This window comes from Felis catus, chromosome C1 (genome assembly GCF_018350175.1).
Source record: "Felis catus isolate Fca126 chromosome C1, F.catus_Fca126_mat1.0, whole genome shotgun sequence".
In the NCBI taxonomy this organism is placed as follows: Eukaryota; Metazoa; Chordata; class Mammalia; order Carnivora; family Felidae; genus Felis; species Felis catus.
Window position 1 is genome coordinate 167,023,416 of NC_058375.1, and position 17,619 is coordinate 167,041,034.

General features: G+C 38.9%; 1 protein-coding gene across 7 annotated transcripts in view; it reads right to left on the reverse strand.

Annotated features, from left to right (window-relative positions):
* SESTD1 (SEC14 and spectrin domain containing 1) overlaps window positions 1-17,619 on the reverse strand; it is a 157,817-nt gene that overhangs the window by 11,988 nt on the left and 128,210 nt on the right. For 6 of the 7 annotated variants that reach the window (XM_023259511.2, XM_045034077.1, XM_023259512.2 and 3 more), the window contains 6 exons: window positions 10,699-10,893; window positions 10,061-10,175; window positions 8,475-8,634; window positions 4,109-4,190; window positions 2,891-3,013; window positions 1,798-1,989 (listed from right to left, as the gene is read on the reverse strand). In XM_023259511.2, the coding sequence (XP_023115279.2) occupies window positions 1,798-1,989; window positions 2,891-3,013; window positions 4,109-4,190; window positions 8,475-8,634; window positions 10,061-10,175; window positions 10,699-10,893 (867 nt within the window). Of the gene's footprint in view, window positions 1-1,797; window positions 1,990-2,796; window positions 3,014-4,108; window positions 4,191-8,474; window positions 8,635-10,060; window positions 10,176-10,698; window positions 10,894-17,619 lie in introns of those variants that run through there. The other variant, XM_023259513.2, reaches the window with a different exon arrangement.

The following is a 17,619-nucleotide window of genomic DNA, read 5'->3' on the forward strand; positions in this document are numbered from 1 at the left end:
ATCCCTTTGGATAAGTGTTTTTAAATTCTCCAGGTAAATAGCTAGTTGTACAATTGCTGGATCATAGGGGTAGTTCTATTTTTTAACTTTTTGAAGAATCTTCATACTGTATTCCAGAGTGGCCTCACAGATACATTTTAAAAACAGTATCATATGTAGAACTTAAGAAACACACAGATGAATGTAGGGGAAGGGAAGGAAAAATAAGATAAAAACAGAGAGAAAAGCAAACCATAAAAGACTCATAAATACAGAACTAAGGGTTGATGAACTTCCTTTTGCCTGAATTACCCCTTCATATCATTTCAAGGTCTCTGATTAAATGTGATCTCCTCAGAGAGGCCTTTCCTGGAAGACTTGTCTTACCTGCTCTCCACTCCCTCTTTCCCAAATTGAGGGTGGGGGGAAGGGCTAAATGGGCAATGGGTATTAAGGAGGTCACTTGTTGGGATAAGCACTGAGTTTTATACGTAAGAGATGAATCACTGGGTTCTACTCCTGAAACCAATACTACACTGTATGTTAACTAACTTGAATTGCAATTAATTAATTAATTAATTAATTAATTTTTTAAAAAAGCTATCAGTAGTGTTAGGAATTGGGCCTCTTAGATAGGAGGGAGGGACAGAAGGAGCAATGTGACTAAAAGAGGGTGGGAGAGCTTCTGGGGTACTGGTAATGTTCTGTTGTTTGAATAATGAGCTGATCACACAGTCGTGTTCTCTTCGTCAAAATTCATCGAACAGACTGAATTCAACAAATTCACTGAACATTTATGATCTGTGTACTTTTCTATGTTAATATACTTCAATAAAAACTTTTCATTAAAACAATCAGTAGATAAACAAATTAAGCCATTTTATGTATACTTTCACATTTATCATCATTAGGCCTATTTTAAACCAAAATACTGACCTGTGGAGTTCAGTGACCAGCTCAGGGAGAGTTAACTATGAACACTTCCCAACAGATGTACTGCATAACAAGACAGAAACTATCTAATTCCTGATAATATCTCTTCTATTTTATAGACTAGACTATCACACTTACATTTAGGTTTCTCATATTTCATTATATTGAACATCCCCCACACATAAACTTTCAATGTGCGAGATCACAACAAAGTTAACTACATAACGAAGCTCCTCCTCAGAGGAGAAATGTAAGGGTTGGTTGGGTGCTATAAATTTTCTCTGTGCAGAGTTCCGAAAAGGGCTCTGCTGAAAATCTGCCCAAATAACACTACACATTTCATTTGTGGTTTCTGGGACTAATGAATTCATTAAATAATAAATTCCAGAATGAATCTTTAAATATAACACATGAAAAAAAGTTTTATTTTTATCCTTACTCTCTTTGAGTTGGGTAGTCTCTAGTGTAAACATTATAAAATTACTAAGTGCTCTTTTAAAAATGTTATGACAATTAGTAGTAGATGCAGAGGCAAAGTTTCCTTTCCTTGCGTAACGAAAGAGATGGGAGTCGTGCCACCCTAAATATAGAGAGCGCATTCTGGGCGCCAGGTCTGGAGAGAAGAGAAGCACTGTTGAGAGAGGACTCCTGGATGGTTTTGGATTTCTCCAAGCACAGTATGCCAGCACTAGTATGGATTACTAAGAGGATTTCATCTGAACTCTCTAAGAATACATTACATCTAAACAAACTTTAAACATAGGATTAATAGGAGTTGCAATAAGAAAAAAAACCAAGCTAACTACAGAATTATAATATTAAAAGTAATATATTTAAAGACAGGCAATAAATACTACTGAGACTACATTTTTTAAAAAAGCAAACCTTTTCGGCATTTGAGTGAAAGGCAATAGCCATCTCCAGCCTATGTACTCTCTCCTCAGACGCTATCGTAAACTGTTTCCATACTCTGTTCAGTCGAGGAAGTGTGTCCCCAGATGATCGAGACGTGCAGCGCAGAGATTGGCACAACACAACTGTAGCCTGTAGCAACTGTCTTCCATAGTCGTAAGTGCTCTAAAAACAAACAAAAAAAAAGTATACATGAAATTACAATAAAAGAATTCTGAAAAGAGAGATGGAAAAGTGTACAGGAGGACTGTGGTTGCAAATGAGTAACACTACCAGAAATCAATGCGGAATGACTCCACTGGCACTTAATACTATAAATTAACTGCATGCATAATAAAAGATAGGAAAGCAATACTTTTTAGTAAGTTTCTTCCTTGTTAGGTTTTATTCTCTTACTCTGTTTTCCCCATCTCAGTCTACTTGATTCCACTGGCCAAAAAGAATGTCTGCTCATTCACTAACCAACAAGTGGGTGAAAATGGACGCTTTATAGGGCACTTTATATCCCACACAGGAAACGACAACTGTTCACTGAGAGCTCAATTATTAGGGAAAATAAATTAAGATACTTCTCTCTCTCTCTCTCTCTCTCTCTCTCTCTCTCTCTCTCTCTCACACACACACACACACACACACACACACACACACACACACACACACAGAGTTTGTGTTGTTATACTAATACTGAGGAGACGAAAAACTGGGACTTCTACTTTACTGATATTAACACATATTTCTTATTAACTTTAGTGAGTGAGCAGTTGGATTGCCTAAAAATGGCATAGTATATAACACAGTATATATAATGACACAGTATATAACAGCATTCATATAACATATAAATCAGAGGGAGCATATACAGAACCTGTATTCAGGAGAACATAAACCCTCTCAAGTTTATGCAGGCTAGTTTTGATGTACCAGCTGACACTTTTCTTAGTTCTGTGATATTTCTGAAATAACATGACTAACCTTCTTGGACTTGGAGGGTTAAGTTACATTATAATCATGCAGAAAGCTATTCAAACACTGAGCTTGTAGAAAAGGAAGATAACCAGTTCTGCACCTGTGCAACATCAACAAATTTTCTATGCTTTTCCAGTAAAACTTTTGTTTCCTGAGCATCATCACCCAATCTGATGTGGGTCTTAAGCAGGGCATCCAGAAGTTCACTTAGCCATTCTACTGCCTAAATAAAAATAAAGAACAGTGAAGCTCGATTCATAACTCTTATTATATCAAAACATATTTATAAAAAGAAAAATTACTACCATGTGATTAATTAACCCACTAGTTATAACCTAACTTCTTAATAGCTCATTTCATTCAATGCCAAGCTACATGAATTAATGACCTCTCCTCCCCGTCAAAATCTGTAAAATCTAACAAGATGTATTAAAAAGAAGCACTCTTTTATTTTTTAAAAAAGTGTTTATTTTTGAGAAAGCACAAGAGGGGGCACGGGGGGTGGGGCGTGGAAACAGGGGGACAGAAGATCCAAAGCAGGCTCTGTGTTGACAACAGTGAGCCCAACTGTAGGGCTTGAAGTCATGAACCATGAGATCATGACCTGAGCTGAAGTTGGATGCTCAACCAACTGAGCCAACCAGGTGCCCCAAGAGAAGCATTCTTTTAGTATCATGTGGGGGTGCCTAGGTGGCTCAGTAAATTAAGTATCCAGCTTTTGATTTCAGCTCAGATCATGATCTCACAGGTCATAAGATCAAGTCCCACATCAGGTTTTGCATCTGACAACACAGAGCCTGCTTGGGATTCTCTCTCTCCCTCTTGCTCTCTTTCTCAAAAATAAATAAATAAATAGATAAATAAACATTTAAAAAACAAAAAATAAAATCAATATCCTATGATTTGTATTATTAGAAGATGATGAGTTTATGTAATATAGATCTTACATGTTCTGTGATGCTATCTACATAGAGATAACATTGTTTATCTAGTTGAAAAAAACCCTCTTGCAGGTTAAAAAGCAACGTGCTACACCAGCCTTAATCCTGGCATGTAATAACTCACAAGAAAGTCAACAGTAATAATAATAAATAATCCCAATTTCTAGCTAAATGGAGAATTTCATTGAGAAGATAAGCCAAATAAGACCAGTACGGTAACTGAAAAGAAAAAAAAACCACTTTATTATTTTACAAGATAAGCTAGAACTTGACTTAATGCATTTACTTTCTTGGACCATGAAAAATACACTCTTTTAATAGGTGAAATCAATATTTTAAGAGAAGACAACTACATCATGTGCCTGATTGATCTTTACCTGGGCAGCATCTTCTTCACATTTAAACAACTGCACCATCTGAAGCATCTTTAACCTTCGCACATCTACCATGTCTTCACATCTAATAAACCCAAACATAAATTTAAGACATCATTTCAGTTTCGTTAATAACTATTATAACATCACCATCTGGCACACATATTTTATAGTATATTAAAATACTTAATCTTCCACACCATGGAGACTTCAACTATTCTGTACTGATTTGTAAGAATTTTAAGGATATCTATGTTACATCAAAATACTTCAAAACCCTCAAGACACCTGAACGATACCTAATCACACACTCTCGAGGATAGAATGGATTCTGCAAAATACTGAAGCAAAGCACAAACATAGTGGTATACTAAAATCCAAAGAAATCTCCACTGCCAGTTAGCATTAAACAAGCCTCAAAGATAAGATTTAAAGTTTGTCAGGGTGCCTGGGTGGCTCAGTCGGTTGAGGGTCTGATTCTTGATTTCTGCTCAGGTCATACATGGTCTCATGGCTTGTGAGTTTGAGCCCTACATCGGACTCTGCACTGACAGCGTAGAACCTGCTTGGGATTCTCTCTCTCCCTCTCTCTCTCTGACCCTCCCTGACTCATGATCTCTCTCTCTCTCCCCCACCTCCCACAAAATAAATTTAAAAACTTCAAAAATGTGTAAACCTTCTCAAATACTAATTTTGAAGATGATGCTCCAATGAAATAAGACAAAAATGTTAACATTTTTCATTATATTACCCAAAGCACTATCTAATTCTAAATAAAAAACAAAACAAAACAAAAAACACTCCCATCTGTTTTCCAAAGAAGAAATAAAGCTCTATTGATCTCTGGGTGTAGAGAAATACAATTCAGAGTATTTTTACATTTTATTTACTTATTTATTTTAATATTTATTTTTGAGAGAAAGAGAGAGCTTGCATGGTGGAGGGGCAGAGAGAGAGAGGGAAATGTAGAAATCTGAAGCAGGCTCCAGGCTCTGAGCTCTCAGCACAGGGCCCGATGTGGGGCTCAAACTCACAAACCGCAAGATCATTATCTGAGCCGAAGTCGGATGCTTAACGGACTGAGCCACCCAGGTGCCCTAAGTATTTTTAAATTTTAGTGTGGTTTGCCCTATCTAATATACAGATTAAGCTTTCAAGGTGACTTGACCTAACTCAGCTCTGATCCATTCCTTTCATACCCATGCAATTCTATGTTAATTTAGACAGAAGGGAGAATTCAAATTCACTACAATGCCAAACACCAATAACCAGTTACCCAGGAGGCACTGGGCTCTGCTACAGTCAATGTTCTCCAGCAAGCTGAATAACAATACAGAAACCATGGTCACAAGGCTATTTTTTATAAGGACCTCTTTTATGAAAGCCCATATTACTAAAATGACCTTAGTTAAAGGAAACTCTACAAGGGACTAAAAGGAAGTGATTATGGTAAGAATTGTTTAAAATCTGAAGCTAAACGACAATGTAAGGCACTGTAATGATGAAAACGCTATCACAGATATACTTAATACACGCTTTCGGGTCTTGGATAATGTGCCTGGAAAATGTAAGACATGGTCTAAACTATTAAGTTGGTCGCATTTGGGGAAGTAGACTTCTAAAGAAACAATATGGTAAGTGCTACTGTGGAGCTACGTAAAGAGTTCTATGGGAGAGGGAGGAACAAGTGACCAAACATGCCTTAGAAATCTAAAAAAAAAGCCTTCCAAAAATAAGTATCCCTGAGTCATGAAGAATAAGCAGGAGTCCATCAGCCAGAAAATGAAGAAAGAAGTATTCTAAGTCACAGATTCATGAAACAGGACAGTGCATTCAGTAAAGTAAAAACAACTGTGTTTATATGAGAAAGTTGCAGGAAATAAGATTATACAGGATTTAATTATGAAGGGTCTCCCACACTATTTCAAGGAGACAGAACTTCATGTGAGAGAAAAAAGGAAGTCACTGAGTGGGGTTTTATGATTAGATATGCACTTTACAAAGATTTACTGTCACGTACAACAGACTAGAGAAGAACAAGGCCAGAGGCAGATAAGAGAGAAGATCTTAAGTAGAAAACATTCAGGATTCAGAGAAAGTAGAACTTAAGACATTTAACTAGGCTATAAGAGATGAGGAAGAGTATGGATTTTAGGATAAATCCTAAATTTGGTAGCTGATGGTAACTTTACCTGGAAAATTAAAAGAGAAGAGTACATTATCTGAACATACTAGGTCTGAGGAATGTATGGGGGAAAATACCTGGAGATACTAAGTAGGCAAGTGGGATTACAGGTCTAAAGCAAGGGCAGGGGTGGGGTCAGAACCATAAATACTTAGTTACAATCACATAAAGTCATTAAAGTAGTAAGACTGTCCAGGGAGAACACACAGAATGAGAAGAGGATTTGGCCTCAAACCCTGAAAGCAGTGAAATTAGTGACAGAACAAGAAATCAGCGAAGAAAACTGAGAAGACAGAGGGCCAGGATGAGGGTGTTTTCAAAAGAAGAAAAGTTGTCAGAGTGTTTCAAGAAGAAAGTAAGTCAGTGGTGTCCAATGCTATTCAGTGTGATCAAGCTACATTAAGACCAAAAATATTCCCTGGATTTTGAGCCAGATCAGGCATTTATTCAATATGGCAATTACAAAGTCACTGGTGACATCAATGAGAAGAAGTTCAGTGAAATGGTGAGGGTAGCAGTCAGACTGGGGAGGGCTAAAAAGTAAATGACAGTCAGTGAGAAAGTAGCATGAGTGCAGATTAGACCTTCAAATGACTAAGCTTTCAACAAGGAGAACTCTAGGGCTAGATGACAATGAAGCGGTTGAAGAGGACAGTATATGCATGTGTATAATTTTTTTCTTAATAGGAGAGATTTAAGGATTTAAATGAGAGGCAGAGGGGCGCCTGGGTGGCGCAGTCGGTTAAGCATCCGACTTCAGCCAGGTCACAATCTCCCGGTCCGTGAGTTCGAGCCCCGCGTCAGGCTCTGGACTGATGGCTCAGAGCCTGGAGCCTGTTTCCAATTCTGTGTCTCCCTCTCTCTCTGCCCCGCCCCCGTTCATGCTCTGTCTCTCTTTGTCCCCCAAAAAATAAATAAACGTTGAAAAAAATTTTTTTTAAATGAGAGGCAGAGATCAGAGTAGAGAATGAGAGTGGAAGGGCAAAACATGAGGTAGTTGGCTTTAGTAAGAACAGAGTTACTTTGTGATTAGAATAAATAATGAAATGGTAAGTTTGCAGATACTAGGCTAGAAGGAATTTCTGCCTAATGTGTATTTTCTGCGTGATGTAGTGATGTGTTCTGTGAGGTTTTACTGATGATGTTAAAATTTCTAAGTGTGCCAACATTTCATACAACCATGCTACACTGTATATACTTTCATATATTAATTTAACCTTCTACTTTGTAATGCTCTCCAGTTACTACTGCAAATTGAATTTTCAAAGAATCCTTTAAATTCCTCGCTGTATAACTGAGAACAAACTGAGGGTTGATGGGGGGTGGGAGGGAGGGGAGGGTGGGTGATGGGTATTGAGGAGGGCACCTTTTGGGATAAGCACTGGGTGTTGTATGGAAACCAATTTGACAATAAACTTCATATATTAAAAAAAAATAATAAAATAAAATAAATAAAAAAATTAAAAAAATATCCTCGCTGTATATCAAAGAAAACTAAATAGCCTCTTACCCAGAATCTATTGTCTATTCTTTCACAGCAAATGAGTACAATGGATGTGTGACAATTTGTGACTCAGTTCAAACGAAGAAGTTGATCAATGCAGATGACACACTTAAGAGCATCTCTAAACTAAATGAAAATGGAAAAGAGCCAAGTTCTCCAAAAAGGGTTTTCTTTTCTTTTTTAATATTGTTAACATTTATCCATTTTTCAGAGACAGAGCACAAGCAGGAGAGGGGCAGAGAGAGGCAGACACAGAATCCAAAGCAGGCTCCAGGCTCTGAGCTGTCAGCACAGAGCCCAACGTGGGGCTTGAACTCACAAGCCCTGAGATCATTACCTGAGCCGAAGTCAGATGCTTAACCGACTGCATCACCTAGGCACCCCTCCAAAAAGGGTTTTCTTAAAGGACAGAAGAGTCACAGGCTACTGTGAAGATATGGAATGTGAAGTACTTGGGTGTAAGTGAAATTTCACCAGTGGGTAAAAAGGGAAAAGGTAGCATTAATTGAACAAACTGTTGTTGTTAGTACAATTACACAGAATAATTCCATTCACCAAAACCTAACACATGCCTACTATATCACAGGTGAGACCCTATACTCTGTATGGAAAATATAAATTATATCAGTTATTTTAATATGTTATTTTAGCAAAAATTAACATTAATAGTCAAACTTTGCCTTTGTTTCCTAAGCTGCATATCTTCCATCACTCCTTGTATGTGATCCACATTTTCTTTATTTTCAATGGTGACATCCTTTCCATAGGCCCAGGATGCCTGATTGGAGATCTGATCCAGAAGTCCTTGACCTTTTTCACGCAAACCTTGTAATCCTACATCTAAAAAAAAAGTTCCTAGATTTAATCTCTTAAACAAAAGAGGGACTTTCCCTCCCTCAAGTAAATCCTCTCAATTGTACTTGGATTCCAAGTGGAACAGCTTTGTGCATTAAACTACCTTGGGGTGGAGGTCTCTGAACACTTCAAGCAATAAACCCCTTTTAATAGTGGTTCAAACTGGAGCTCCTTCTCATGCCAAATTCTCCATAAAGAGAATTTCCAATTATTTCTCAAAATTGAAAGCAGGAAGTAAGTGTGAGAATTTCTATCTTGGTTATAGTAAGATTTTTCAATTTGTTTCCTTTTTGCTTTTACGTAGTCCAATTTTTAGGAGAAAACAGCAAACATTTTGTTCAAAAAAATGTAGAAGAGTTACAAGACTTCAAAGCATTCAAGCAATGTATGATCACTGTGAAAAAAGGATGCTGAATGTTTTGAGTACAGGCATCGTCCAGCTTATACCAAACAAGAAGCAACATTTAGGGTAGATTTACAGTACTCCAAACTAGACAAGCATAGAGGAATTCTTTTTTTTTTCTTTTTTAAAGGAAAAATATGATTCCAGAAAGCTTCTGACACTTTGAAATGAAGTGCATTGGCATATTAGATACAAAATATGCATTATGCCTATCATGTGTTAAAGTAACAAAGACTGCAAACAAGTAAAATGCCCATACAAACATGATTTTTCAAACCCATTCCCTCAAATCCTTTTCACTAATTAATCTGGTTCAATGGTATGTCATCATTTTCAACTAAATCTCTGTCTCAGGTTTCTTCCTTGCCTCCATTCCCCTTTGCCATCCTATCCCCCTCAATATAACCCTCCCTTCCCATTCGCACATCTACTATCTTCTCTCCATCATGACCTAGGGAAATTCACTGTATTTCCTTCCTACTGTAGTAAAATGTTAAAAGGCCTTGGTGTCAAGTGAAACGGGACCATCCTCCCCTTGGGAGAGTAGGTAACCTTGGCAATATTCCCAGTTTGGAGAAACAAATGCACAGAACCAAACCGACTATGTATTCACAAGGTTAGGATATAGCAACAACAAAAATCATTGCATAAAACACAGTTTGGGGCATACAAGGTTTACCACAGAACACTTCACAGCTAATTACAGTTTATGCATGCACTACAAATAACTGTTCATAGGATATGCAAGACATAGCACCTGTAGATATAGCTGGGTAAAGAAGAAAGGCTAAAGGCCCAATGAAGGAAGGGTGACTGGCCATCAATGAAAAATAAAAATTTTACCATGTATTACACCCTTCAAGGGAATAAAACCTATTTTATACCAATTTTTCCTATGTTCCCTATAAATAATTCTAATTAGTTCAGTATAAGTTGACTTGTCTAACGATAGTAATGATATTTCTAAAAAAAGAACCTTATGTTTCAGCATTTTTAAAATCTGCTTACCAACACTTTTCAGCTTCTCTTCAAGCAGTTTTAAAGTCTGCTGAATCGATGCTCCATCAGCTGGTGCTACATCTACGCACAACATCCCTAATAAGCCATCCAACTGCTGAGACAACTAAAGCAGAGGGACACCAAAGAGATAACCCTGATGTAATCAGCATCTAAAGTGTTTAATGATTAATGAGGTTTATGTCTAATGAGGTTATCACAATTACACTTGAAAAAAGACTATGCTGTTAAAAGACAAGGACGAATAATTAGAATACATGTTATCTGAAAGACAGAACACATAGATGCATGCACCAAGACAAAGATTTATATCCAGGTCAGCAGAATGTAAAAAAAAGTACTGCAACTTCCATTTCAATCTAAGTTATAAAGCATAAACAGAGAAACAATCAAAATAAATATATCAACTAGGTTGGAAGACTAGACAAAACAGGTTTATGTGCATGCAAAATGACTTAAAAATGAAAATTAAAAAAAAAAAAGACGTTTATCATCTCTCCACAAGCAAATTATTCTATTGTTCCAGAAAAATAATTAGGAGACATGCAAACCTGCAAAAATTATGTGCAGATAAGTATAAGTGTTCAGATCATTTGAAGAAAAGAAAAGCAATCAGAGTAGACACTTACATCTTGGGCAACACCATGAAATTCAAGAGCTGCTTGTAAGAGATTCTGCCTAAATTCCAGCTGACTGGCCTGTCGGTAGCAAACATCACTAAGTTGTTGCTGCAGTGACTTCAGTTCCACAAGATCTTCCTCATCCCCAGCATTTAAGAGTGCTGCAATTTGTTGATTAAGTTCCACATACACTGCAAACCATTCCTGTAACACACATGTGGTAAAGTAAATTAAGGATCAAATTGGTTCCTGAAAAACTACATTACATTTTATAATTCCTTTAGATAAACTAAGTAACATATATGACAATTTTCGAAGGCAAAATTTCTTCAAGTGAAGATGAGAAGTCCCCAACCCCCAAATCCTTCCATTCCAACCTGGGGCTCACTCCTGCCAACAGCAGTATCTATCCTATATCCTTATCCTGGTCTCTGAATGTTCCATTTCCTTTCTTGTTCTACCTAAAACCTGTCCACCCTGAGAGAAAAGTATTACCCAACCACTTTTTCTCCCTTTCCCTCAAAACCCACTTCTCCTTTACAATGCATGCTATCGGACAACATCCTTCCAATGCTTCCCATTACCCAGGGAACATGGCAAAGGTCACTGCCCCTCTCTGGGCCAGCCTTCCCACGGGCTCCCACCACGTAGACATTCACCCAGCACTCTTAACTCTTTCCCTGATTCTCTCCCTCACTTCCAACCATCCTATCCTCACCCCACTTTGGCCACCTACCCCAACAGATGCAAACTCTTATCATTTTCATACACTACTATCCAGCCCCCAAATCTTAACTTTAATAATCTCATTCTCTGACCACCAGCTCCTGACTCTCCAATTAACACCCTTTAGGATGCTCATTCCTACATCCCCATGAGATTGGCCAATTCAGTGGCCTGCTTGTTTTACTTTCCAGCACTCAAGAGCCTCATGTCCTCATGTCTATCTTTGGTCAGAGACTATATAATCATCTCCCAAGGCAAGACCCATGCTCATGCCCTGCTCTCTTCCTTTCATCAGATTCCCCTGCAGAATCCTCAGACCTGGGTTTCTGTGCCTACTGTGTACCTATACCAGAGTAGCAACATAGCTGGATAATAACAACTATGTGAACAGCTGTCTTTTTAAATAAAGATAAATTAAAAAAAAAAATACACACATACACATTCTCTATATGAAAATATACAAATATATATAACCTCAAATAGAATTTCAGCAATCCTATTACATTTCTCTAGTCAATTCATTTTATCATTCTCCCGATTATTTGTTTTCTTTACTCCAATTCCCACTCCTTTTCCCTCTCTTCACTCTAAAAATCTAGCCTCTTATTTCACTAGGAAGCAATTAGAGAACTCTCCCATCTTCTTACCAACAAATCTATGACCCTCCCGCCTTCTGCAGCCCTATGCTTTGCCCTCCCTACTAAAATAGCACACAAACAGTCCCTGCATCTAAGCCAACCCCTTCACTCGTGCTACCTCTGTCCTCTTTTGCCTACATAAGGCCTTGCTCTTGCACTTATCTTCTCTCTCCCATCATGAACTCACTCTTTCCAACTGGATTATTTCTACCAGCATACAAATAAAATGCAGTATCTTATATTTAAAAACAAAATATACTTAAGACAGGTGCATTTTACTATATATAAATTAACTTAAATTAAAAACAACAAAAAAAACCCCAAAACCCTTAAGACCAAGACCATCCCTTAAATAAATACTCTACACTCACTCTACCTTCTCATTTCCCATTCTCTTTTTAATCCATTCTGGTCAGGATTTTGTCCTTCCTGCTCTTACCAAATTCTCAGTCTTTATCTTACTGGGCCCCTCAGTTGCATTTGACAAAGACAACCACTTCCTCCTTGAAATGCCTTTTTTCTCTAGTTCCCTGAGACATAGCAGCTCCTCTGCTGGCCCTCCTGCTTTTTTGCCCTCTAAATTTAGGATGACCGGGGCTCAGCTTTCCAAAGGCTCTTTTCTTTTTAAATCAGTACTCTTTGGGCTTGGATGAGCTCACCTACCCATGTCTTTGAGTAACCTCCATGCGCTGGTAATTCCCACATTAATATTCTTATCTTAACCCCTTCCCTGAATCCAATGCTGATATTCAACTGCCCACTAGCTATCTCCATTTGGATGAGCATCACACACCTAAAATTTAACCTGTCTCCAAAGCTACTAGTTCTAAGCCTCTCAACCTGCTTCTTTCCCAGTTTTCCCCTTCTTCAGAGGTGCTAAGGTCAAACACCTGATTCTTCCAAGAGCAAGTCTTACTGGCTCAATCTCAGGAATGTGACAACTTCTCATCACATCTACTGCCTCCATTCTTAGTCTCTTGTTTTCCTATTTTGTTGTCTGTCCCTTGTCCCTATTCTCCATATGATAGCCAATGATCTTTTAAAAACATAAATCAGGGGTGCCTGGGTGGCTCAGTCAACTCAAGTCATAATCTCAAGGCTCATAGGTTCGTGCCCTGCATCAGACTCTTGTGCTGACAGCTCAGAGCCTGAAGCCTGCTTCAGATTCTGTCTCCCTTTCTCTCTGCACCTCCCCTGCTTGCAATCTCTCTCAAAAATAAATATTAAAAAAAAAATTAAAAACATAAATCAGTTCTCTTCTACAAAATCCCTCCAATGATTTCATGTTAACATTTAAAATAAATGTCAAGTTCCTTTCCATGGGCTAAGTGAACATGCTTTGGCCCGAACTCCCTCTAGAAACATGGTTTTGTGTGGCTCCTTACCTTGTTCACAGACATACCTATTATTCCTTTACCATGGCAAGTAAGCTCCTGCCTACGGGGTTTCACTTGTGTCCGAGATCTGAACTTCCTTTTGCCTGAATTACTCCTTCATAAGGTCTCTCATTAATTGTGATCTCCTCAGAGAGGCCTTTCCTGAAAGCCTTTTCTTATCTGCTTTCCTCCCTCTTTCCCAATATAAATTTAAGTTCTATATTATAAGACAATGTTATATACCAAAGAACATAGAATGATATGTGACATATATAGTATGTGCTCAATACATACTGAATGAACATGTAAGATGCTTTCTATTAGATACTGCAGATTAGCTGGCATTAAATTAAGTTAGGTAACAGGTACTGGTCTAAATGTGGTCTACTCTTGTGCCCTGTACCTAAAACTTGGGTTTTGCTTATTTGTCACATTGTTTTATTGCTTGAACTACTACTATGAAACCTTTGAAAATTATTATACAGATGATGTAGTCAGATGTAGTGAAAAAAACACTGGATTTGAAAGACAGGCTCAAGGTCTTTTTTCCTTACAAAAGGTATGATCTTCATTAAGTCGCTTAATTTCTCAGAATCAGTTTCTTTCTTTATAGCAGTGATTTTCAATGGGAGGTTATTTTGCTTCATAGGGAACATTTCCCAATATCCAGAGACACTTTTGGCTGCCATAACTGAGGAGGCACAATGCTAATGCATCTAGTGGGTAGAGACCAGCGATACTGCTAAATTACCCTACAATGCACAGGACAGCCCCTACAATAAAGATCTATCTGGTCCAAAGTGTCAATACTGCAAAGTTGAGAAACCCTGTTCTATACACAACACTGATGACACTATTATCTATCTTACCTATTTTATTGGTTATCATATAAATTTAATTATATACTACCATACACGAAATACTTTTTAAACCATACAGTGATTTTGTTTTTATTTTTTTTATTTAAAAAAATTTTTTTGAATGTTTATTTACTTTTGAGAGAGAGAGAGAGAGAGAGAGAGAGAGAGAGCGAGCACATGAGCGGGGGAGGAACAGAGAGAGAGGGAGACACAGAATCTGAAGCAGGCTCCAGGCTCTGAGCTGTCAGCACAGAGCCTGAGGCAGGGCTCGAACTCACGAGCCACGAGATCATGACCTGAGCCAAAGTCGGACGCTCAACCAACTGAGCCACCCAGGTGCCCCCATACAGTGATTTTAAAGGTTAACAGAGAGTAGGAGTTAAGATGGCAGAACAGGGGCGCTTGCACGGCTCAGTCTTAAGCATCTTGACTTCGGCTCAGGTCATGATCTCATGGTTCGTGAGTTTGAGCCCCGCATCAGGCTCTGCGAAGATGGCTCAGATTCTGGAGCCTGCTTCAGATTCCATGACTCCACCCCCCCCCCCCCCCCCGTCCCTCCCCTCCTTGCACTCTCTCTAAAATTAACAAACATTAAAACAAACAAAAAAAAGATTAAAAAAAAAAAGATGGCAGAGCAACATGGAGACCCTGAGCTTATCTTGTCCTTAAAATGCAGCTAGATCAGCACCAAACCATTTTGAACACCTAGGAAATTGACCTGAGGATTAACCCAATGGCCTATATAACTTGAGCCATAGAATTCAGCAGGTACGCAGTGCAGAGAGGTGAACTGGGGGAGAGAAAAGCTGTAGAGGGCAGGGAGCTGTTTTCTCAGACAGAAGACACAGAGAAAAGGGGGAAAGTGTGGTGCATTGGGGTCCTGCAAGAAAAGCATTCCCTTGAAAGTAGCTGGAGAGAGAAAGAGTGAAAACACTCACGGGAAGACTGAATAAGTAATCTGTTCCTCAAAACCACTGAAAGGGAGAAGGGAGAGGGTTTCAATACCACCAGGATTCTATAAACAGTGGAGCACAGAGTCTGAAGTCTTGGGAGTTCAGTGCCTGGTGGTGCTCTGGTGAAGAAGTACAGCAAATCCCCAGGAGCAGACAGCAGAGCTTTAGAGGTCCATGTGCCACATGGGGAGAAGTGGTTCCCCTGATTGGAAAGTATTTGGTAGAAGCCATATGGCCTCCCCAAAGGAAAAGGTCCCAGTGGACCCCACAGAGAAGCCACATTTGCTGGTACTGGGACAAAGATGCCATAGTGCAGCGAAACCTGGGGCCAGCTATGTGTTGTGATTTGCCATAATCTCTGAACCTCTGCCATTGCACGATCACATGAACTTTTTCTGGGGCAAGCCGGCACCTGGCCATTGCTCAGCAAGACCCTCCACCAGAGAGTCGGCAGGCGTCCAAGCCACAGAGGTCTCTGAAGTGTAAGGTTTTGAAACACAACCCCATCTGAGATAAAACACTGGAGGGAGGTGCTGCTTGGCAGGCAGACAGCTGAGACAGACACAGATGGGGTGGAGGCAGGGAGTGGATGGAGGCCTGAGACAAAGGAGGGGTGCTTGATTGTGGGTTGGTGAGGGCACGAAGTTCCTATGGCAGAGACGAGGGAGCTGGGTGAAGCCATTTCCACCTCTCCTGCACACACACATGTGCACACGAGCATGCGCACCACACTGATCCACCCCAGTAGCCTAAGCAGTGTCACCCAGTGGAGAACAGAGCCAATACACCAAGCCCCACCCAACTGCACCCTGCCCTCCAAGCACATTTCCTAGAAGACTAGAACAAGTCACTCCACCTGCTCCATGTATGAACTATAGAGTGCTTCATAGTTACAGTTCTAGGGGAAACTGGATGTAACCTCATTTGGGTTTCATTCTGTTCACAGGTTCACTTATTTGCTCGTTTTCCTTGCTTCTGTTTTTGCTTAAATTGTTTTTTCTTTCTTTTCTTGCTCTTTCTTGGATAGAGAGAAAAAATGTTTTTATTTTATTTTTTATAACTAAAATTTTTTTGTTCTATTTCATTTTATTTTATTCTATTTTTTAATTTTTACATTTTTTACTTTTTCTTTCTCTCCTTTCCCTTTTTTTCTCTATTCTATCAAGCTTCTTTCAACAAGCAGACTGAAAGACACCTAGGATCTAGCTTTGATTTTTTTTTTAATTTCTAAATTTTCATTAATTTTCTTTCTTCCTCCCAAATGAAAAAATGAAGGGATTCACGCCAAAAGAAAGAAGGGGAAGAAACGACAACCGGGACTTAACACAGATGTAAGTAAAATGCCTGAACAAGAATTTAGAACCATGATAATAAGAATACAAGCTGGGGTTGAAAACAGCACAGAAGACACCACAGAATCCCCTTCTGTGGATATAAAAAAAAAAAATCTAGTCAGGCCAAAATTAAAAATGCTATAACTGAGATGCCATCTTGAACAGATGCCACGACAGCAAGGATGGATGAAGCAGAGCAGTATCAGCATTACAGAAGGTAAAGTTATGGAGAATAAGGAAACAGAAAAAAGGAGAGAAACAAAGGCAAAAGATTACAATACAAGACATAGAGAACTCAGTGACTTATTAAAGAGGAATCTGAATCATAGAAGTCCCAGAAGATGACAAAGATAGAAAAAGAGGCAGAAGGTTTATGTGACTAATTCATAGCAAAAAACTTTCCTAATCTGGGGAAGGACACAGACATCAAAATCCAAGAAGCACAGAGAACTCTCATTAGATCCAACAAAAACCGACCATCACCAAGGCATATCATAGTCAAATCAAATTCACAAAATACAGACAAGAAAAGAATTATGAAAGCAGCAAGGGGAGAAAAGTCCTTAACTTATAAGGGAAGACAGATTAGGTTCGAAGCAGACCTATTCACAGAAACTTGGCAGGCTAGAAAGGAGTGGCAGGATACATTCAATGTGCCGAACTGGAAAAATATATAGCCAAGAATGCTTGTTCCAGCAAGGCTGTCATTCGAAATAGAAGGAGAGACAGAGTTTCCAAGAGAAAAACTAAAGGAATTTGTGATCACTAAACCACTCCTGCAAGAATTAAAAAAAAAAATTTTTTTTTAATATTTGTTTTTGAGAGAGAGAGAGAGAAAGAGAGAACAAGAACACGAGAGTGACAGCGCGCATGGGAGGAACACAAAGAGAGGGAGGTACAGAATCTGAAGCAGGCTCGAGGCTCTGAGCTGTCAGCAAAGAGCCTGACATGGGGCTCAAACCCATGAACTGAGCTGAAGTCAACATTCAACCGACTGAGCCACCCAGGAGCCCCCCTGCAAGAAATTTTAAGGGGGACTCTTT